The sequence below is a fragment of the Chrysemys picta genome, chromosome 6 (assembly GCF_011386835.1).
Source record: "Chrysemys picta bellii isolate R12L10 chromosome 6, ASM1138683v2, whole genome shotgun sequence".
In the NCBI taxonomy this organism is placed as follows: Eukaryota; Metazoa; Chordata; order Testudines; family Emydidae; genus Chrysemys; species Chrysemys picta.
The window spans coordinates 123,224,424-123,248,132 of record NC_088796.1 but is presented as its reverse complement, the minus strand read 5'-3'; the positions used below and the strand labels follow the sequence as shown (position 1 = coordinate 123,248,132).

At 47.9% G+C, this 23,709-nt stretch overlaps 1 protein-coding gene across 2 annotated transcripts in view; it reads right to left on the bottom strand.

The window, feature by feature from the left end:
• PAX5 (paired box 5) overlaps positions 1-23,335 on the bottom strand; it is a 242,721-nt gene extending 219,386 nt beyond the window's left edge. Inside the window, exons 1-3 of one of the 2 annotated variants that reach the window (XM_065549772.1) lie at positions 23,108-23,335; positions 6,489-6,654; positions 1,147-1,344 (exon numbers count right to left, since the gene is read on the bottom strand). In XM_065549772.1, the coding sequence (XP_065405844.1) occupies positions 1,147-1,344; positions 6,489-6,654; positions 23,108-23,153 (410 nt within the window). In that variant the 5' untranslated portion in view covers positions 23,154-23,335. Of the gene's footprint in view, positions 1-1,146; positions 1,345-6,488; positions 6,655-14,053; positions 14,785-23,107 lie in introns of those variants that run through there. The other variant, XM_065549773.1, reaches the window with a different exon arrangement.
• Between the last annotated feature and the right edge of the window lie 374 nt (positions 23,336-23,709).

The window sequence follows — 23,709 nt, the reverse complement described above, 5'->3', positions numbered from 1 at the left end:
GATCCTAGATACACATGGAAATTTAGAGTTAGCTGCATTCCGGGGATTTGGATGAAATTGCATGAAAACTATCTTGATTTTTCAAACCACACACACACACAAACACACACAAAATGGATTCACAGCCCAACACAGTCTTTGAATTTAAATGTAAAGGGGTTTTATGTCTACACCCTATGAAGAACCCTCTAAGAAGAATACCGCAGGGGATGAAGGGCTGTTGCTTACCATCTAGAATGTTTAGGGGATTCGTATCCCTTCCATTAACACTGGTTACTGACTTTTGTCACTTTTCAACACTGTCATGGTGAACACTCGTTTTTCTCTTCGATGTGAGCTAGTATCTCATCCATCGTGCAAGAGAGTGTTGGTTTCCTACACAGTTCTGGTTAAGATTCATTTAGATGGAGCACTTTAAAAAAAAAGTAATTATACTTTGTATAGGGCCCTAACCCAGGGCCCTAATCCTGTGCCCATGAGAGTCAATGGCAAAGCTCCCGTAGTGCAGGATCAGGCCCCATGGTAGTACCTTGCATGTGAGGTTCCTTAACGTTCTTTAAAAATTTAATTAACTCACAAAACACCCCTCTGGGTGGGTAAATTTACCACTCATTTTACAGGTGGATAATTGAGTCATATAAAGGTTACAGACCAGATTCCATCAGCCTTACTCACGGTGAGTAGTACCTTACCCCACCGAACATGAATCTGGCCTAAGGGAATCCAGAAATGCTGACATGCTCTAACCACTAGATCTCACTCTTCCCACCCTCGGCTGAATCTGAATTCAAACCTTTTTTAGATCACCAGTAGTCCAGGTCACTGGTGGTCTCGACCTTATCCCTAGGGAATGTTTATATGCTACCGAATCCAACCCTGCGAGCACTCTCGATTCGAATAAGCGTGGGACTTTCCCAGCAAAGGAACTGCAGGTCGGGATCGAGATGCGGCAGTGAGGCTGCGTGGGGATAGCAATTGTTCATAATATGCCACACACTCGCCTCGGTGCTCAACCACTGGCGTTCATGGCTGCCCAAGTCATCCAGGAAACAAACACAAACCAGATTACTTGCAAATGACCCAAATGAGGAGATGCTGCAAATTCTAGCGGCGACAGCCGCTGACCAGTGCTGTCCAAATCTGTACCTGTTAATCGAGCTGACGCTGGGTACGGTGTCATTGTCACACACTCGCTCGGCTAGAAGCCTGTCCCTGATCTCCCAGGCAAACATGGTGGGATTTTGGCGTTTATACTCTGCAATTTTTTCGACGACTTTGGGTGTGGCGACCTTTGGTTTGGATCCTCCAATCACTCCAGGCTTAATGCTTCCAGTCTCATAGTACCTGGGAGAGAATCCAAGACAAAGCTTTAGTTACCAAGAGTTGACAGACAGGAAGGTTGGAGTTTTACAGTGCGCACTCTGCCCAATGCATCTCCAATCTCTTCTATGATACATCTGCCCTTTCGCTCACACTTCCTGGCTACGTAGTACATTATCTCCCCAATGGATTAATTTATAGTAATTGAAAACGGGCCCCAGTATAAAACATATATTTTTCCATAACAGCAAGACAATAGAAACAATGCAAGATTAAAGGACATGCTGAGTTCCTAAATTAACTGGAAATGTGTGTTATTAATCAGAGATAGGGGCAATAATAGAAACAAATCACATTCAGCACCATTATTTTTGTACTGAACTCTTTTGTAATAAATTACTGTTTAGAGGGAAATTCGCCTTCATTACTGTAAATGCCTTGTCATCACTTCACACCCACATGAAGGCCAGGTAAAGTAGTATCAGGACAAAGATTTGCAGAGTACACTGGAAGTAAGTATGCCAGTGTAACATTTTGTTGTGATCTCTTTTCCTGGGAGCTATGGTTCTTAAGGAGGAAACTAATATTTTCTCATCACTATTCTCAGAAGAAAGTAGGGTGGTTGGTTTCTTTAAATTCGTAGGGCCTGATACCATAACCCTTGCCCACAAATTGCTCTATGGACATCTGTGAGATTACTCCTGTGATTAAAAATGATTCCAATTAGACAGAGTGGTAGGATCAGGCCCTTGAACAGAATTGTATTAAAGACACTGTGACAGCTGCTCAGCTGGTGTAAACGGTCCCGACTCCACTTCCTTTAGTGGAGCTGCCACAATTTATTCCAGCTGAGAACCTGACTCTTTTTTTCTTTTTTCTTGAAACAAAAGGTTGGAAAATACAGTAGAACCTCAGAGTTACGAACACCAGAGTTACAAACTGAGCAGTCAACCACACGCCTCGTTGGGAACCGGAAGGGCGCAGTCAGGCAAAAGCAGAGACAAAGAAAGCAAATCCAATATTGTACTGTGTTAAACGTAAACTACTACAAAATAGAGGGAAATCGGCATTTTTCTTCTGCATAATAAATGTCAAAGCTGCATTAAGGCAATGTTCAGCTGTAAACGTTTGAAAGAACCATAATGTTGTGTTCGCCGTTATGAACATTTCAGAGTTACGAACAACCTCCATTCCCGACGTGTTCATAACTCTGAGGTTCTACTGCGGCGGTCCTCAAACTCCATTGCACTGCGACCTCCTTCGGACAACAAAAATTACCATACGACGCCAGGAGGGGGGACCGAAGCCTGAGCCCACATGAGCTCTGCCGCCCTGGGTGGGAGTGGGGGCCAAAGCCCAAGCCCCACTGCTGCGGGCGGGGTCAAAGCCGAAGCTCTAGGGCTCTAGGGCTGCAACCCCAGGGAGTCTGTAATCTGAGCCTTGCCACCCAGGCTTGAAGCCCTTGGGCTTCAGCTTCAGCTCCGGGCCCCAGCAGGTCTAACAGCCCTGGCGACCCCATTAAAACAGCGCCGCAACCCACTTTGGGGTCCCGACCCACAGTTTGAGAACTGCTGTTACTGTCTTGCTCAAAGTGGGTGTCTGGTTCTGTCCACCGAGCTCCAAGAGGAAATCTAAGGAAGAAAACAATCTCCCTAAATGCTAAGCCTAAAAGTTGTGCTGTAAGTGATGACATTGTTCTGGCTGTGTAAGTCCATGATGCCGTGCACTTTTTTATAGTTTGTAATTTTCTAAGAACAGATAAAAATAAGCCCAGAACTAACAGCAGAGAGACCGATAGTTTCTTCCCTATCAGACCTGATTCTAAAAGCCCTCGGTGCTTAGAGCTCCCATTTCTTTATGGGTTCTCCATACAGGGAGACCTTGCCTGGCTGTAGCATCTTTACCAGCCTAAACTTGTTCATTGACCTTGGCACATCCCATATTTTTAGCAGGATCTTTATTAGAACCCACCCAATAAAAACATACATTCACGTGATATATTCTCTCTGCAGCTACTTGACATCTGTGTTGTCTGCGGAAAAACGAATCTCCGAAAATCTCTCCGATGCAAAAGAGCATGAACATGTTATGGGACCGAAGTCTGTGTCTCAAGGACAGTTGCATTCATCAAATTTCTTCTGCATTACAGGTTTAATCGTCCTGCGGGCACTCTTTTTTTCAGAGCCTAAAAAAAATCCCTTTAATGGGAGTGACAAGGTGATGTTTGCACTTGTTTTCACGTGAGTTTGGAACAAATGGTCTGTTCCGCTTCTGTCTCCATGCCCTCATTTGAGTACTAGTAATGGAAGGTGACGAGCATCTGGGATGGATTAAATCTTTGGGCTACCCTGAGTTGAGCCTAACAATGAACTTGGGGCAGGAAGGAAACACTTGCTCCCACCCCCTACTCTTCCCTCGGGTGAATGATGAAATAATGGCAAGAACATGTTTGCATGATACACCTAAAAAAATCATGCCTATGAAAAATGACCATTCAAACCAGACCTTGTAATCTTCACTTATGGCATCCCTCCGCTGAGTGAAAGCTCCAGAACAGGGCTCTGGTAAACTTAGTGCTACATTACCAACCACTCACAATTTTCATGGGGCAAATAAAAAATGGCAGCATTTATAAAAATTCCTCTGTGTAACCAGTCTCTCTCTCTCGCTCTCTCGGGCCCGCGTGTGTGAACGATCACTGGTTGTTGCCCCTTGCTTACTGTTGCCTCCAGCTCTGGACAATCTAGCCAACAGGAAAATAGCCAACTGACAAGCAGTTTGGTGATGCATTTTGGACTCTGCAGACAGACAGGCCCCTCTGTTGCTGGGTAACAGTTTTGCCTCATTGAAGGCCGTTGGCATAGAAGGTAAGGGCCTGATCTGAACCCCATTAAAATCAATGGAAAGATTCCAATGACTTTAAAGGGCATAAAATCAGGCCCTCATAGAGTCAGCCCCAGAATAACTTAATCCCAATTTCCCTGTAAAGCTGGGATAACCAAAGGGCAACCTGGAGGCCACTAACCCTATAGAATTCCCCACTCTTCCCGCCTGGTTAGTCTCATCTTTAACCTGGGGCGTGGCCCACAGAGACTACAGCTCCCACAGTGCAATTCTCCCTCTCAATCTGGCCACCACCCCACACTGAAGACAGGGCAGCTGCAATCTGCTTGATTTTATGCAAATTAGATCCTGCCCTTGAGCTCCAGGCAGGTTGCCAATTCTCCCCTCAAATGGGCGCAGGGCAGACGCCCCCGTTGTAATGCTCCGTGAGCGATCAGCTAGTCGGCCTCCTTCTGCCGCCATCCAGATCCTAGCCCCAAAGGCTCACATTTATTTCCTTGACCGTTTCGTGTTTTTTCCAACGTTTGACTAAAAACAAGCGGATTCAAAAACTTTCCGTTCCAGAATCTGGGATCAAAGGTTTTTGCGTGGAGCATTCGTATTTTTTCCCCACAGACGGCAGCTCCAATTACATGACATTTTACCCACCGTAATTATTAGTTATGAAAATAATGAGCTATGAAATTCCAATTTATTGTTGACAACTTAAATGACAAAACTCCAGAGCTGCTCTCGGAGCTCCATAATGCAAATATATCTAATGACAAATCTATTCAAATCTGAAACAGTAAAGTGGTTGGACTTTTCCTCGGTAGGCAAATGAGTTGCCTATTTATTAGCTTTGCACTGATACTAATAGAAATGGTTTGTAAATCTGCTAGAGTGGTAGGGTGTCACAAATAGGACCAGCACTCAGAACAGATTCAAAGATCAAACAGAATGGAGGAGCTTGTGGTAGGCAGGAAAGTCCCACACAAGAAAAGTCTCTCGCTCAGAAAGAGTAAAGATATCAGAGCTTACATGTCCTTTCACTTACACCAGTGTAAAATCAGGGGTAACTGTTGATTTCCAATGGAATTACACTGGAATAAAATGTGGCATGTGAGAGAAGAACCAGGTCCACTGGACTTCTGTGCATATGACTGGTTCCTATGGCATTAGAGCAGCAATCTAAATAGGACTGCAGAGAAGATTCTCCAGGAGAGACAATGGGTCTCATGGAATAAGGGTGAAAGAATCCTTAGCTTTGCCAGATTCATTTCATTTTGAGTACTGCATTTGTCCACGTGGGACTGCTGCTGCAGTTATTTCAGGGGGAAGAGTCTATGTACACTGCTAGACAAATGTTTGCTCTAACAATCTTTATAACTACAGTCCGACCAATAAAACAGATCAATTAAAACTGAGGGGGGAAAGTGAAGATCAGAATATGACTCATGCCAGTGGAATGCAAACAATGAAGTTAATTCAATTGTTAATGCTCAATAAACATTTTAAAAACTTCTCTGAGTTATAGAGAGAAAATAGAAGGTAATAGAAAAGTATGGCCGCTAAAAGTTCCCAAGATACATGCGTTCCAGTTCATTTAAAACCAGTGATATGTGATATTCAGATTTGTGCACAAGGAGTTAAAATGCAGTGGTGACTTTCCTGAATCTAAATCAAGTTCAAAACCAAATTCTGACATGATCGAATTTTTTGAATTTACTATTGCTATACTACTTTGAGCATCTCCAATCAGAACAGATGGCTACTCTCAAAGTAGCAAAATTAAGAGAGTTCATGATTACTTATGGTACTTTGTGTTCTAATTAGGAATATATTTTATCACAAGAATAAAACAAGCTTTAAAATGAAATTATTGTGACAAATTTCAAAAGAGGCCATGTAAATGAGTGTGCTGACTGACAACTGCTCTTGGTGGCTTTAGGTAGTGAAATTATGTGCTAAAAATAGAGTGTTCTTTAGAAAACAAAAGGGGTAGCTTTCACTGCCAGATTCATAACTTCTGGTTTTTCCATTTTACTGCAGATGATGCACAGATTTGTCAATTTGTTCAGTACACACAGGTGCAGGAAATGGCGACCACATGTGCCATCCCTCCCCTTCATTTCTTTAGTTATTTGCAAGAATTTTTTGGTGAAGTAAATAAACAAACAAATAAATAAATCGCTTTCACTTCCCAGGTCAGACATCTTAAATTGTGATCCTATACCATTTCCTGCCATTCCTAGGTCATTTCTATCAGTCTCCGTTTGACTTGTTTCTTGTTTCATCATCTTTGATCCAGTGTTTGATATTTTCCTTTACAGAAACAAAGTTACCTGCCAAGAATTTTGCTGACACAACCATGGCTGACCCGTAGCTGCCTGGAGATGTCACACGGCCTGACCCCTTGGTGGGCAAGTTCCACAATCCTTTGCCGGACAACATCAGGGAGTGGACGACCATTCACAAAAACACCCCCTAACTGATTCACTCCTCCATGTCCTGAAACACATGGGAAAAAAAACAAGCAGAAAAAAAACATCTTTGTGATAGTTGGAAGACACTTCTCTACTGCATTCTTGCTTAGCCAGAGATTCCTCCTTCACAATGATCAACCTCACTCCTCAAGAAGAGTTTAAACATTTTCAAATTACTGATCATCACTTACTGCCAAGGCAGGAAGAATTTTAAAAGTTGAAACCTAATTCTGTTCTCATAGCAATTTCACACCAATGTAACCCCACTGGCTTCAGTGGAGTTCCTCCTGATTTAAGTGACATCAAAATCAGGCCCCTGGTTCGTAAAACAGCGTTTCAAACTACATTTTTAGGCCCAGACCAACAGTACTCAGGCAATATCTCCCCTTGAAACTAATGGGAGATGTTGCCTGAGTAAGAACTGCCTGGGTAAGCCCTGTAGCTGCATGGTAAAAAGGTGACTTTTAGTCTCCCTACAAATATGAGGCTGTGTTCAAATAAGACTTGGACCATTTTCCTTATAAATTTAGTTTCAGTCAGTCAGAAAAGGGTTGCACTGAATTTAATGATCATTTACTTCCCCCCCCCACCACCAAATGACTGCTTAATGCTTAATTTAATCAAAAGGGGGGGGGATATGGAGTGGCTTGTGCTGTTCTCATTTACAGCGGCCTCTGCAGACATTATGGTCCCCAAATGAAATGTGAATGCTTAGCCCACACCTCTATATTATTCTTTTTCTAGCAGATTTGCACTGTTCACCTTTAGCAAGGTGAATCATATATCTGATGTGAAATGGGACCCAGCTAGATGAGTAGCAGCTAACCTGTGTAAAACCAATGAACATGTAATAATCCCATGTAGCAAGTGACGAAATATAATTAATCCTCAAGGTGTTAATCATTCAAACTACTTATATCACAGAGGGCTGGCAAAACTGAAAACAAATAATAGCATGGACATCCCTGTTGCCAAAACTGGAACAAAAAAGTAATAAGAAAAATCTCTAGTTACAGGAAACTTGGACTACACAGAATAAGCTGACAGGTCAAATGCCTCAATGCTTAAAAAAAACAATTGTGTAAACTATTTTTATTTAAGTCCTGTCATTTCCCCGTTGATAAACTACTATCAAACTTTATAAACACCTTCTACAACTGTCAGAACACATAATGAATCCACATAAAATATTTGATTACTAAAGCCAGTTTAAGCCTGCACAGAGCCAGTCACTGAAGTTCCTTGTCAATTTCAGAAGTGACTCTTTTTTTCAGCACACCAGATCTTAGTGGAAGCTTCAGGTTCAAAGTGTTTCTGCTCCAAATATAACTTTATTCGGAGCACATCAAGAGAAGTCTGAGGATAACCTTGTGCTGCATTTTCCAGAGTGAACCATCCCATCGTTTTAGGTTTACAGAGCCTATCCGTTTTGATTCTGAAATTCTTTTAAGGCCAGAAAAATAATGTCCTTATTGCTTTTAATACCAAAAAATAGCGGTACAACGCCACTTAACTGAAACAAACTAGCCTCGGGTTCCTTAGCAATTTCAATGATATTCAATTATTAACATCGTATTTAATAAAAAAAGGCAAAGCTCTATAGCTTTACATCTAAAAAAACAATTCAAAGTAGAAGAAAAGAAAGAAAGAAAATCTTGATATTGAAAGCTAAGACTTTTTTTTGGGAAGCGTTTTAATTTTGTAATTATTCCCTCCAAATATTACAAGTTCGGTGTTTGGTAGGCATCGAGCTCTCCAGGCGTCAAAGGTTCCTTAATGCCCTAGAATAATTTACCCTCTAGATTGCAAATTAAACAAAGGACCCCTCTGCTTTCTGCTCGAAGTTCGAGCGCACTCACTCTTCGCGGCCAGCCAGGCTCGCCGGCTCGCCCAGCAGCAGCCGCAGAAGCTGTGGTTCACCAGCTCTCCCCCCCACTTCAGCAGGGCCAGGGGTTCAACTCCCTACGTGTTCTGACAGCTCTCCTCGGCGAAAGCGAAACCCCGATCGACTTGAACTTCCCTCCCAACTTCGGTGCCGTGTAGTGAGGCCAAACGGGAAACCGGCCGCATGTCCCCCAAAATCAGCACCTGCATGAGTTTCCCGGGGTTAGTTTCAAGCGTAAACGTGATTAGTAAAATACAGGCGGGGAAACGTAACGCCTTGATATTTGTTGTCAATAAATATTGGATGAAACCATTCTGTGACTTCAAATAGGTCATTCTCTAAAGGGAGTTATATTCCTGGGGGAAAAACCAACAACCCCGTGCATAACAAAGCTCTCTCTGCGGGTGAATAGCCCCAAATTGTTGCTGGGATCAGCCAGCCCCCAGTTTGGCTATGGGGGAATTCAAATGCTTTCGAGTCACAACAAAAATGCACTGCACCGGGAGGCACTCCCCAGCAAGCCGGACTTTCCCTCCAAGAGAATAGCTGCTAAATAATAAAGATGTAGCGATAAATCATCAAGTAATCGTCGGTGGGTTTATTAAAACATATATAACGCTGGCAACCCACGGGGAGATCGTCTCTACGTGCAATAGCTTTGTGCTGAGGGAGAGATTTCTGAACCTGGGCAGGGTTGGAATCTGCTGGATTTCTAACAAAGGGAAACTGCGCTATGCTAATGATCCGGCAAATTAGCCACCAGTTTGAAAATCTCTGTCTTCTCCGCACAGCTCTCAAATACTGCTGGTCTCCTGGAGGCAAATGAACACCCCGACCCCACCAGCTCACTCACTGCTTGCTCTCCTCTCCTCGAGAAATACAACCACTCTAGCTCTGATGCGAAGTCTTGAAGGCGCCATCCCCACTTGGCTTTCCAGGCGATGGAGACCCGTGATATTAACCAGCCCAGGCTCTGAGATTACCCTGCCTGTTCAGCTAGGGTCACTCTGCAGAGCAAATTGCTCAGCCTGTGTGAATTGTGCTCCCTGCCTTCGTGAGCTGGAGCAGGAGAGGTTAAATTAGGTTAAAATAATCTGCAGCAGGGGTACAAGAGCCTTTTACGGGCAGTTAACGGGCCTTCGGATTTGTACCCTTCATCTTCGGGCCGGAGAAATGTATGGGATGGGAAAGGAATAGCTAGTTCAAATGAAAGGAAAACGATCCATGCGTGGGGATGCCTTCTCCTCTTCCACTGTATTTGTCCCCATTATCACCCGCTTCTGTGGCTAGCAGAGGGAAGTTCTCACTGAAGGAAGGCAAAGAAAAATGCTTTCAAAAAATCAGATCTTCTTTCCTGCCGCCAATCAACCTGCAGAGTACAGGGTACAGGCCACGGCGAGTCTAGCAGGGCCAACTCTGGGAGTTTGGCAGGGCAACAGGAACTAGTCCCTCCCTGTGAAAAATACACGTTATTAAATAACTAGGTCGTCTGTGTTTTCCGGGGGGTTACACGAGAGAACTGCACTATGCCAGGCATTATGAAAGTACAAAACATCTAAGTCTGGGGCAAGTTTGTAGCACCCTATACTACTGTGCCTTTTACTGAGAAATTTTAAAGCAATTTGAACTATGGAGAATATATATGCTATATATTTATGTATTGTGTGTATGGTTAGGTGAATATAATATAATATAATATAATATAATATAATATAATATAATATAATATAATATAATATAATTCATACATGTATGCATATATACATATGTCTGTACATATGTATTGTATAGTCTTCATTGAGAAGTATTCAAGTATATAATACATATAGACATATATATGTCTATATACATGGCTGGATGGATTGTGTGTGTATTGTTGTGTCTATATGTTATAATATATATGTATATTACAAATACACACAACAGTACACACACTATACATAGATGTATAGTATATATTCATATATGTGTGTGTAATGTGCGTATATATGCATATCTGTGAGGGAAAGAAGTATAGAGATATGCCTCTATGAATACACACACATTATAGCAGCTGTTTAAGCATTAAATCCAGCATTGCTCCATCGATTGGCTGTAAGTGAAAGGGTTGCTGATTCACAGCAGAGCCAACCCATTTGCTAACAGGGGTATTAAAGAAAGTTTTAAAAAAAAAATGACTAGAAGTGTCATTGCGAAAAATACCCCCCGGGGTGTTCTTTGCAAATATTACCTCGCCCCTAGAAACGGGTGGGAACTCTTTTGCAGAAGGTAAAACTAAGTGCCACCACCTCAGGGAACAAAACACCTTTACAAGTCTTTTCCCACTCGGTTCTCACGATTAGAAAACGATGGGCGAGCCGGGCAAAGGAACAGACAGAGAGGCGCCCTTCTAAGGGAATTCTCATTGACTTTCTCAATGTGTCCGGCGTTTATTTGGAAAGTCCATCCCGTAACTGTCCAGTTGGCGGGCCCTTCTTTTCCAACCTAGTCCCGTTGCAAGGGGGTCCTGGCTGGCTCATTTGCACGGATTGCTGCTTGGGTGGATTTCAGCTGCAAAGGCTGCCCCAGTGCTAGGGGAAGCGGCTGACTCAGCGCATTCTCATTTGGTCTATTTCCTGCCCCAGTTGAAAGGTGCGTGCTAGACTCCCTCTCCTCGCCCAGCGATCAGATTGCCCCTCAAAGACAAACGTCCAATAGGAAAGGAAGGAGCTGTCGGATTATTAGGATTTGGTTTGGGGCTCATTTTAGCGCAGGTGAGATCTGGCCAAGATCTTTATAGTCGGTACATCAACCCACGTGCAAACTGGGAACGTTAGTAGCCAAAATGCCCCGCGCCTTAGCGCGTCACATCTCAGCCTTTCCCCTCGCCCCCGTGGGAAGCAAAAAGCAGGAAAAGTTGAACGACCAAAACTTTTAGAAAGAGGAAATGCCCAGGGGTTAGGGACGGGGTCGTTCACAAGCTATGGAAAGCGATGGAAGTGGGGGACTTGGTCTTAACCGCGTGCTGGTTATTGTTGTTGTTAAGTAGCAGAAGAATCACCCCCAGCTCGAACAGCCCAACCACTGACCAGACTTTCGGGGTGAGTCCCCGCTCCAGCCAACCTATTGCTTGGGGAGGTATTGAAACTAAGAAACACGCCATTAAGATCCCACCTATTAACAGCTTGACCTATGCTCCCATGTCTCAAACAAGTAGAAATACTGGGGCGTGCTACCACACCGATTGGGTTTGTCCCCACCTGTAAAAATCTGACTTTCCTGGTAGCAAAAGCATAGCACAATGCAACTACACTTAGTCCTTCCTTACTACACACTGCATCCAGGCTGGATTCGGGGGCTCAGCGCTTGTAGGTTTCAAGCTTTCCCCTCCAACGAGAAAGAAGAAACGATGTGGGATTGTTATTCCTGGGCCAGAAAAACCCGCAGGCTTCGTAAGCACTCCGCTCTCGGCTCAGCATTTGTTCTCCCGCTGTGTGACGGCTTTGCTAGACTTCCTTAGGAAATGATGCCTCTGGTTAGGGCATTCCGCTCTCTGCTCTCGGCTCCAAATGCGGTTTTAGGTTGGGGGTATTTCTGATGGGGCTGGCGTTAGCTGGCTTCGCCCACTGAATCACCATTTGTGACAACAGAACAGCTGAAAATTCAGCCAGAAATCCTTCCTTTCGGAGTCAGTCGCACTAAATCTCTCCAGAAACAGATTGACTAGAATAGCAAAAAGCATCATAATCAAACTGGGGGTTTGCCCCTCCGTTTCTTTTTCTCCCCTTACATTCCTGCAGAATATATTGATTTATCATTATTTAGGTTAATGGAGGAAGCAGCTAAGTCCCTTAGTGGCTTTTCCACATATGGTTGCCCGTCAAATTAGCAGCAAGACAACTCCACGAGAAATCTTGTTTTTCACTGTTAATCATATTTCAACCTGTCGTTCTCCTAAATGAAAAGCTCGATTTGCACATCAGTTCAAATATTTTGATTTGTAAATTTAAAAAAAAATCAAAATCAATTTTTCCATTTACCGTTTTCCTTTTTTTAAAGGCGGGTTATTTTGAAAATGTTTTAAATGTCTCATTCGATTTAGCTAAAAAAATAACCTTAGTTCTTTTAATCAAAAAATGTTGCATTTTTCTTTGTAGTTCATCTTATACACTTCCCTGTAAGTTTACAGTTTGCCCTTCTATAGTCATCTACTGTGTGTCCTATTCTAAATTTATATTATTATTAGATAGATAGATAGATAGATAGATAGATAGATAGATAGATAGATAGATAGATAGATAGATAGATAGATAGATAGATAGTGTCGATCTATATATCACGTTCTTTTATTTTGAAAACAAATCTGTCTTGGCTAAAAGGCTGGAGTGCATAAGGGAAATGTGATTAGTTCTACTTTATATTTCCTTGAAATCTCAAGATCTAATCCAGCGTTTAACTCACCATGAGAGAAGATGTCATTTCACATAACACTGTGTTAATGGATAAATCTTCTCCCAGCCTCTCAAGCACAACAAACCTCAAGCAAACACATTACACACATTCTGCTAACTTACACAGCTAGTTCTAACATTTGGACTCTGTTGTCCATTCTGCCTCACTTAGACTTTGATGTTGCAAAAATGAATTCTATGTTTTTAGAAGAAAATTATTTTAGACTCAGTTTACCATTGATAACTGCTGGGTATTTTTAGGCTAAATCGATATTTTAAATTTGGGGAAAATGCTGCAGACCAAACTTTTCTGTATCTTTCAAACACAATGTTTTCTCTGAGAGAACGAGAGCGAGAGATTTGATTTAGAAATATTTGTACATCAATTCATTCTTCTAGAGAGTAAATGAAACACACTGGAAAAGGCTGTTTCTAATATTTCCAAGCCCTATTTTTCTAGTAAAGATTTGTCTTTAAAAATTATCTGTACATAAATAATTGAGAAATAGTAAACGTCGACCAAGGAAAACCTCAACTTTTTAAGCCTTCCAAAAAAAGGGGAGGGGAGACTTACAAAAAAGAACAGGTCTGTTTGGTGGAACTATTTAAGGGGTTTGATTGTACTGCTTACTTTTGGCACTTGAATCTCACTGTGAGATGGCAAAGTTCTAACAAAATAAAACGTGCAATCCTCTCTGTCGTTCTCACCCGGTGGTTTTAGTACCTGATCTAGGTAAATCAATGTTTGAAATTTGCATTCTGGTTCTCTCTGTGCACTCTGTCTCTGGCTTTCATAATACAATGATTAGCAAGGGCTGGTCGGAGTGGCATGTATATAGGGATATAGGTGACACATATTCTCTAGAAATACCGCAGAAGTTTATCTCGCGAATTCAAGGGGGAACGAGCGAGCCAGCGGCGGCTGTTGTTTTCTTTTCCATCCTCCCTGCAAAGCGCAGGTCAAGTGCTGCTGGTCCTCGCTAGTGGTGCCCGGAGGCAGCTACACCGACCCCCCTTTAATAACCGCTCGGGACGCTGCGTGATCGGACAAGGCAGGGTGGCTGGATCGGTGCTAAATGTCAGAGAAGTGGAACTAGCCGCCTACTTACTATGCATTGCTGCAAACGGGTCGTGCTTACAGTGTATTTCCATCGGAGCGGTCCCCAGCAGCTTCCCGGTCAGGTATAAACTCCCCGGCGCTCGGCCCCGCTCCGTCAGCCCAAACTGCGGGGACTTACTGCCCAGACCTCTCGCTCCACGCCGGCAACAAACCCCCACACAAAGATCCTTCCCGGCGCGGCAATGTCCGGTCACTCCCGCCCGGCGGCGGGACGGGACCTGGGGAGGGACGGTCCGGTTCCCAGTCCCGCCCGGTCCCTGCCGGTCTCCGGCTGGCGCTGGGGCGGGCGGGGGGTTCCCAGCGGCGGAGCGGGTCAGGGCGCCATGGAGAAGGTCAGCAGAGCCCCGGGCGGGCACAGCTCCTCAGGCGGGTCCGGAGCAATCCAGGGGCTGGAGAGGCGCGGAGCGGGACCCCGCGATCCCGGACCGGGCTGAGCTGGGTGCCGGGGCCGGACCTGTCGGGGGCTCCCCGCCCCGGGGAAGCTGGAGGGCGCTGGGCGAGCCGGGCCGGGGGCTCCGACCATGCCGGGCGGGCTGCTCGGCTCCCTCACGCCCGCCGCTCCGCCCCGGCGGGCTCCGGCGCCCGGCGCTGCGCTCCCATCCCGCTGCCCGTCTCGGCTGCCCCGCGGCTACTGCGCGCCCATGGCGGAGCGAGGCGCCTGGCCGGAGCCGCCTTCAGGACCCCGCTGCATGTGGACAGCGGCGCGGAGCTCAGCCTCTGGGAGCGGGCGGGGGCGGGGGCCGTCACTCACCCGCCCGCGGGCCAATCGGAAAAGTAAAGTTGCCGGCCGCCCCGCATTGGCTGCCGGGCGGGGCCGGCTGCGATTAGCCAGCTCCCGACCAATCGGAGAGCGGGGGCGGGGCCGGTTCATTGACAAACCGGGGGGAGTATGGGGGGGGAGGGGGGAGCCGGGGCCAGCCACCACCTCGGGCTGCTTCTCCCGGGGCGCCCCTCCCCCGCGCTGGGGCAGCGTGGGGCCCACCCGGCTGGGGGAGGAGGGGAGGCTGCGTTACCCCCGGGGATGGGGGCTGGGGAGGCGGCCTGGGGCCGCAGGGGGAGTAGGGGACACACCGCTCAGGATCGGGCCCCCGACCCGCTCCACAGCTGCACCCAAAAGGCCGGGCGCCCTGATCTGTCCTGGTCACTCCCGCTCCTCCCTGTGCCGCTTGGAAAGCACCGCAAAGCGCGGGCCAGCCGGTCCCGCCAGGAGCTGCCGGCGAACGGACCCCTAGCGAGCTCCCCAGCCCCGCCAAGGACAGGCCCCGAGGCCAAGCTGAGATCGGGGGCGGATTTTTTTTCCCCTCTCCAACTTTTTCGTCTCCAGTAAAAGTGAAACTCTTTCCCCTCGCCCCCCCTCCCCCCCCCCCGGTATTTTCACAAAGTCACAGAAGGATGCTCCCTTTTACAGAGGGAACCGCGAAATGAGAGCGGCCCGATAATGATCATGAAATATACTGAGGAGCTCGCCGCCTCTCCCCGGCTTCAGAGCGCGGCGTATGACACACCTCACAAAAGAGATTCGATACCGTCTAGTTTGCTCCTGGCTATTATTCTGCCTTCATGAAATCTATAGTTATTACCGGATCTCGTTGCATATGCTTGGCAGAATTAAGTATCTGTGCCCTCCCTTTGTTATATTTCTTTCCTCCTATGATAACTTTGTGCAGCAAGTGCATCATCAATAATATATTGTATAGGCGTCCATATATACACCCCGCCTATATCGCTGTGCATATGAGAGTGAATCTATTTATACGGACTGTATCTACACAGTCACACACATATATAGTTCTGGGTATAATTATATGATACACATAGACTCATATTTATAGCACATGTAATTTATATTATATATAACCTGTATATCGTACATACTATAAATTATGACTCTGTATCATATAATTACACTCAGGAGAACATATATATATATATAGTGTGTAATTCTATGATATATAAATATATGAAATAATTACTCTATATAGGAGTATGCATATATATATAGAATTATACACAGGAGAATATATATATACAGTATATATTATAATGACTCTCTCTCTATATATATATATATATATACAGTATATATTATAATGACTCTCTCTCTCTCTCTCTCTCTCTATATATATATATATATAATTATACACAGGACTCATATATATATATGCATGTATATGACATATATATATGCATGCTCCTATACTAATTAATATGAAATATAATATAATATAATATAATATAATATAATATAATATAATATAATATAATATAATATAATATAATATAATATAATATATATCACTCTGTGTGTGAAGATACATATAATAACCTCACACAGAGAGAGAGATGCAGAAAGAATTCTTTCCCTGTCTGAAGTGACTAGCTGAAGCAAAGCACTGCTAAGTTGTGTATTGTGGGTGTGACGATTGGTTAGCCTGTTTTGTTCGCTTGCTTTCCACAGTGATAATAAGGGATCTAAAGCTGACAGGGAACCGGGCGTCACTGAAGCAGGGAGGTTGTCTAAACCAGTGTGGCCCAGGCCCAAAGAAGGGATCACTGACTCGTGTAGCTGAGGCAGGAACCCGCCCCTGGGTATTTCCCGGGGGACTCTGTCCCGGGGTCTGGCCGGCAGAGGAGAGGCCCTGGCCTACCCCTGGCCGCGCTCTGTGTGTTAGGGGGCAGAGGGGAATCGCCCTGCTGTGCTAGGAGGGGGGTGGCTGATCTGAGAGCCCTGCGGGAAGTGATGCGCGCCGACGACTCAGCTCACTCTGCGGAGCGGCCACCGACGCCCAGGGGCTACTGGCCTCAGCGCTATTCGGCCTCCCCCAGCCCAAGCCCTTGGCCTCCCTCCCTCGCCCTGCAGCGGAACCTCGGGCCTGTTTCTGGCCGGGCAGCTGCAAGGCACGATGCTCTCTGTTGTCTGGACCCTGAGCCCGGGGGTCCGGACACCTCTCCCCGCTGCTGGGCACCGGGCCGAGCCTTCCCCGCTGCAGGCAGTGCCCGGCCGCTCAGGAGCACGGAGCCAGGGCGGGATTTAGCTGGGAGTTTGCGCCTCCATCGACACGGGGCTGCTGGACGCCAGTGCGCAGCATTTCCCAGGCCCGCGCTGCTCAGGGGAGAGGTCTGGAGAGACATAAGCAGGGCCAAGCGCTTCGCTCCGGAGCCTGCCCTTGGCCTCTCCGGGAGCAAGGCCTGTGCAGTCTCACCCCCGGCCGGGGGGGGGGTGCTCATTAACCCCCCCAGGGCAGCCCATTCCGGGGCCATAGGGCAGGGCAGGTGGGACTCGCTTAGTCCTAGAGGGGGCGGTAGGAACGAATCTAGCCCCGGGCAGAGACCAAGGAGAAATGGGGCGTTTCTGGAAAGTGAGAGGAGGTGCCCCCAGGACACTACAGAGAGGCCAGGCAGGCCTTGCTCCCCAAGGTCTCGCACTGCTTCGTGGTTTTCATGGTGTGAAGCCGCGCTTCCTTGGTCTCGTGTGCCCGGGGATCTCCAGACCCGTGTGATCGCTGGCACCCACGCCAGGGCCCTGTGCACCCAGCGCTAACACGCCTCATGCGGGCGGACGTGTTCCCTGGAAGCCTGGTTCAAAGGCCGGCCTGCTGCTCGTCTCTGTCCAAGAGACTCGTGGAACAGTTTGGGGAAACCCTATCGGGCAGATCTATGCTTTGCTGAAGTGACTTGGGCTGAGCCGGATCACACAGACAGCGTCCACACGGCGCCTGGTCTTCCTAGTGCACGAACGAGTTTGAGCCAGAGCAGTGGGAGCCATTTGCCAAAGGGAAGCTGCAGCAGAAGTCACTGCCACGGGCAGCACTTGCTTTTATTCGGTGCTATACGCTCGCTGGCATATATGACTAGTTTTAATTATTAATTATTATTATTTGCTCTAAACGCCTCGTTTCTAGTCCTGACTCGCCACTACCCTCCTCTGTCCACCTCCCTTTTTTTCCCTTCGGCCCCGTTGTCTTTCCAAGGGGCTGCGGGCTCGGCGCTGTACAGTTTAACGCCCAACACCGCTCGGATTTGCCGGCCCTTTCCAAACAGCCCTCTCCTCTCGCTGGGTTCCTCCCTGCTTGTATCCAGGAGCTCTCCCCACGCGCTGCTGCAGCCTTATGAAATTAACAGTAGGGGGAGTTCCTGCCTGGCAAACTCTGACCCTCTACATCGGGAGCACAAGTGTCTTCTCCAAAAACCAGCCTCCTCTCCTCCTGCGCGCCTGATGTGTGCTTGTACCTGGGACCTCACACGCAGCCACGCTTGGGTCTTCTTTGGGCGCCGGGTGTTGTCCCGCGGGGTGCAGCTCCCAGGCTGTTCGGAACCCACGTGTAAAATACAACCGGGCACACAACCTTTCCCCGGGCTTCGGCCGCCAAATGCGCTGCGGTGAATCCGTCTCGTACGCGCCCGCCCGGAGTCTAGACTGCGCTGTGCCAAACAGGGGTCGGTGAAGTTTGGGGAGGAAAGCTGGCGGCGGGGCGTTTACACGCTTAAAGGGAAAGGAGTCCCGCTATTCACTGCACTGAACATCCTCAGCGGGCATTAAGTGTATTCTCTCAGCTTCCTTCCAGAGTCCATGCGCTACCTTATCCACTGTGTCCCTAACGCTCTGATTACAGCGGAGTGTCTGTCACTGCTTTTGGTAGCCCTTGTCTAATCAAAACCCTGGAATCTCTCCCGCAGCTGGCAAACACCTTCCTGTGTGTGCAAATCTCCAGCTCCCGAAACTGCCAAACTCGGAGCTTGTCCCACTTGCGTCTAGCCACAGTTTGTGCCGCGTCTTTCCCGCTCTGCCCAGGGGTTGCGGTTTAATTCTGCACACCAGGCGCCAGACTCGGACGGGTCGGTGTTTTTTTCGAGGGCTAGAGAAGAGAGGGTGGGGGTCAGGACGGACGGGGGAGGGGTTCAAATTCTGACCTGATCATTTCCACTTTGCGCCCGGAGAGCGCTTGAAAAATCACACCGCCCTAACAACATGCAAAAATCTCCGCAAAAGCCTTTCGCGGTCGGTTTCAATCGAGAAGGGAAATTACACCTTCCGAGAGTTTTCGCTGGGAAAAAAAATCTTATTGGTAACACCGATTTGGACCACGCGGGATCCCTTAGAAGTCCCGAACTGTTGCAAGATCTCTTTGGCTAACGGCGAGCAGCCTGCCCTGGGGCGCTCGGGTTTAATGAGCTGTAGCCAGCGTGTGCCAGGCACCAATACTTTGAAGGGTTTAGAGAGAGCCTCAAAAGGACACAGGAGGCGGATGAAACTTGTATCAAAACATGATAAATTCGACTGCATCCAGCCCACGTCGCTGGAGCTGGCAGGAGTTTACTTTAAAACTGGCACAAAGCGGGCATCAAAGGCGACTTTTGCGAAGGACAAATACATTGGAAGAGGATTTCCCTTTAACTTTCCATCACCACCCTGGTCCCTTCCCCCCAACTTCTAGAGACACAGTCCGGGGAGAGTCCTAGCGGGCTTCCCGTATTGCACCGTCAGCTTTTTTTGAGCAAATAAATAATAAAATACAAATAATCAGGCGTCTTATTTCTGACTAGCCCCATCTGAGTTTCTTGCATCCCGACCAAACGATGCTAACATGCCCATTCCGTGGGACTGGCTCTGAACTGGGAAATATATATCTGTTTACCCAACTATCAAATCTGGCGTACAGTGATTTCCGACATCATGTGCTAAGCTGTGGTCACCAGCCACACGAAGTTCTCAGCACATCATTGCTCCAGGAATGTTGATGGTTATTAACTATCTATTTTAGAGGTTTGCCTGGAGCAAGGCATTTACCATTAGATCCGCCTTGTTAGTTCTTATTTCAATCTCCCACTCCCGTGATGTGCCCTGGTGAGGCAGAGGGCTTATTGCAGACCAAAACCTCCCCTCTCCTGATCCCCCTCTCCCCTTTAAACCCGTGTAAGATAAATAATGCAGTTGCCATTCTCGTGGCGGACCTCGAGGTCACCCAGCTCCCACCCCCTTCTTTTTAAGAGCTAGAAACCATCTCAAATAAAGTAGTGATGGGGGATGATGTAAACCCACCCAGGACGGCAAAAGCCGGGAGTGGAAGCGTGGGTCCCACGTGTGTTGCACCGGGGAGTGTTTGACAGTGAGATCAGAGTTGAAAGTAAACAAGTCTATAGATTATTTCACGGGTCACAGAGGGGGAAAGCGCCTCCCTTAACAGACTCTCTAGATTCAGTGGCATGAGAAGCACCGGGAGACTAGATTGTCCATCAACCCTCGTTTAACCCCAGGCACGAAAAACCAGGGGGGTAAGATTCTCCCCCCTCCAGCCTGTGCAAAGCCTGCAGCCCGACAGCTGCAGGTATCCCTTGACCGCTTGAGGCGAGAAGATTTGAGTTGATCCGTGTTACTATGCGCTAGGTACCTCCCCAACCCCCACCTAGAGACGGAGAATGGCAGAGCACACCAGAGGATTTGGGGATCTTCCCTGTCACTAGCCACGTGAATACCTTTTTTTTTTCTTTTTCTTTTTTCGGGAGAGGATGCAGCTGTGATTGGATGTCTGCCAGGCAGGCTCCCTTTTCCAACTCTAGGTTGGGGAAATGGACACTGCTAGGCAGGGTGGCAGGTGGAATTTACAGACAGTCATTTTAGATCCGCTCCATTTCCAGAGCAGAGGTGTCGTCCTCGTTTGAAAGCTCTGAGGACGAAGGCATTTTGTTTCACACTACATTGGGGGCCAGAATCTCCCCCCAAAGCCTCCAAAATAAAGTAATCACCTAATGAAGGTACCGATTTCTGGGGGAGTGGAGTGGAGGGGGGGTGAAATGCACAGCTGCTGGGCTCGGCCTCTCGTGTTTAGAAACACTTGCTCTCTGAGGCAGAAGAAGGCATTCTGGGGCACACGAAGGCACCAGCTCTTAAAGGAGGAAGACCAGATCGCAAATGACAGAAATCGGTTTAAGGAAAGCCAGTTGAGTGAGGCTGGGAGCAATAGGCCATACAAAATGAAGCTGAAAATTACTTCCGCTGCTCCATTTACCCTTTCTGTTTCGAGTTTCCTGCTGTAGTGTGTGTACAGACTGGAGTAAAACCAGGGGCGAGAGCCGGCCCGGAGGTCTAGTCACCTTGCTCCAACCATCACACCCCCACACCCCATCTTTGCACCAGTCGGCCACCGCCGGGTGTGATGTCTGCCATTACACAGCAGACACAGATTGTGTTTTCTTTCCAAGCCAGGGGAGACAAGACAGCGATTTGGAGGGAGGTATCATCGGAGCGGGACACAAGAGCAAGCAGAGAGCGAACAGCGCCGATTTCCGTCCAGAGTGAACACGGGGCACAAAGTTTAGGACGATAACTACAGACCGGGCCTAGGGGAAAAGCCCCCCCCCCAGCCCAGCAAAGCAAAGCGTGCCAGGAGAAGCCGGGGGACGGGTGGCATAGTGGAGCGGGGAGAGGACAGTTCATAGACACTTTTTAAAGCTATCTGTCCAGAGGATTCTGGGGTTCCTTGTCTCCTTCCCCTGATCTCCCTGGGGGGGGGGGTCTGGGCTCTCCCCACCTGCCTGTGGCGTGGCTACTAGCCGGCTACCCAGGCCGGTTTGCCCTGGATACAGGCCTGTCCCACCGCCCCCTGCCAGTCGAATACAAAGGCGGAGCGATGGACTGGGACACAAACAGGCAACGCTCAGTTCGGATCGTGCCGGGTCCGGCCCCTGCCCTGGTTGGGAGAGCCGCCACTGCAGGGCCGGGCTGGCAGGCCCCGGAGGAGCAAGGCCCAGCCCCGACCAGGGGCAAGGGCAAAGCTTTGGCGGGAGCAGCCAAAGCTGGGGACCAGGGGCAGCTTCTCCGCGCGGCTTAGGACCTCCCTCCACCGGGGCCTTCCCCAGCCCCTACCAGGGCCCGCAGCTAAGAGCAATGAAACGCTTTATCGATTAACCGATGATTCAGGCGATTTAACTAATAAAAGGGCCCATCGATCGCTGCAAACTTGCATTATTTATAGCGAGCTTGGAGGGACCTGGGAACATCCGGAGCTCCCCACTGCAGGACAGCGCCCTGCGTCCCCCCGGCCATTCCCAGCGCCGGCTCGGCCTCCCTCCCCGACGCCCCGATCTCTAGCCCCTTTGCGGAGTGTGACAGCCCCTGGTGCAGCCCGGGACTGTCAGGCGCAGCGCGGCGCAGCCTGCCCCGGGCTGCCCGCAAAGGAAGCCGAGGACTGGGGAAGCAGAGCTCGCCCGGCTGCTCGTGGGGGCCATGCGCAGGGGGGGCTGGAGGATTTCCCCTCCTGGGTCAGGGAGTCCCGGGGTCCGCGCTCTGTCTAGCCTTCCGTTCAAGTTACATCCATGCCCCCTCCCCGGGACCGTCCCAAACGGCCCTACGCATCCAGCCAGGAAGGGAGCGGTGGGACCCAAGCCATGCTCCTTATCGTGTTTGTGGCTGTCCACGGAGCCTCCCCTCCAAAGCTCTGGCCGATTGCCGATCCCCCCCCCCCGCCCCCCAAAAGCAGCGTCTGGCTGGGTGGCTGAAACCCTGCACGAAACGCAAATGGTTGTCGCTGGTCTGCCAGCCTCGTTCCCCACACCTAGCGCCCCCGAACTCCATCATCCCTAGCACAAGTGTTGACTTTTGCTTTGAAAATAGTTGATCTAGAGATAATCCCTTTGGAGATCCAAAAGCTACATCACCAGGCAAACACAATGCCGTCACTTCGCTCCACCAGCAGCTCTATACCTTAGTGCGGGAAAGGGCAGCCCCTGTGCTGGTTAAACATTTGTTACCCTCTTTTCTAAGCAGCACGTCTCTGGGCTTGTAACCCACTTAAGCCCCTGCTAGTACAACCAAACATAATACAGTGCCTATAAACACAGAGCTATATAACACATTGCATACATATCCATGCTGGGTGTACCTATCAATACCATATTGTATGTGTGCACGTAGACAAATATATGGACACCCACCTATAGATTCAGATAGACACCGTATATGAAAACTACTTATGCTGACACTATCCAGAGAGTGAACTATCCTATTTATTTACAACTACTTTAAAAACCAGGAGCACCGTCCTACCTGTTCGGCCAGTCCTGGAAGTCATGTAGTTTTTCTCTAATTCCATTCTGATTTTTCAGGACTTGGTGAAATGGACAGAGAAAAAAAGTTTCCACTTTTTTTTTTTTTTTTTTTGAGGGTCTGCTTGCAGGTTGGAATAATTCAACTCTTCCGCTCCCCGTCGAGCCTTTGCAGCTGATCACTGAGCTGAAACTAAACGTTTTAGGTGGAAAAAAAGCCTCCGAAGGAACCGTGAAATGATTAAGGAACTAAAGAGCTTCTCGCCATGTGAGATCATGTCCTGTTCTCTAAAACATCACAAGATGTCCCCAGACGCAGCCAAAAACCAAGAAACTCTGACATCTGTTGTAGCAGGAATCAAAGTTTGTTTGCAACCAACTGCCTTAAAGTGTGACTTGAGCTGTTTACAGAGCAGCGTGCGAAAGGCGGAGGCAGAGAGACGGCTGTGACTTTACTGAAACAAAAACAGTCAAGGGGTTTAATGTATAGCTGGAAAAATTAAAGTGACTGATCAACTTTTCATCAAAAGCCACTTTCATAGCGTTAAATGGGCAACCAACACTAAAGGCTGATGGGGACACACCGGGAAATCATTTTTCCTC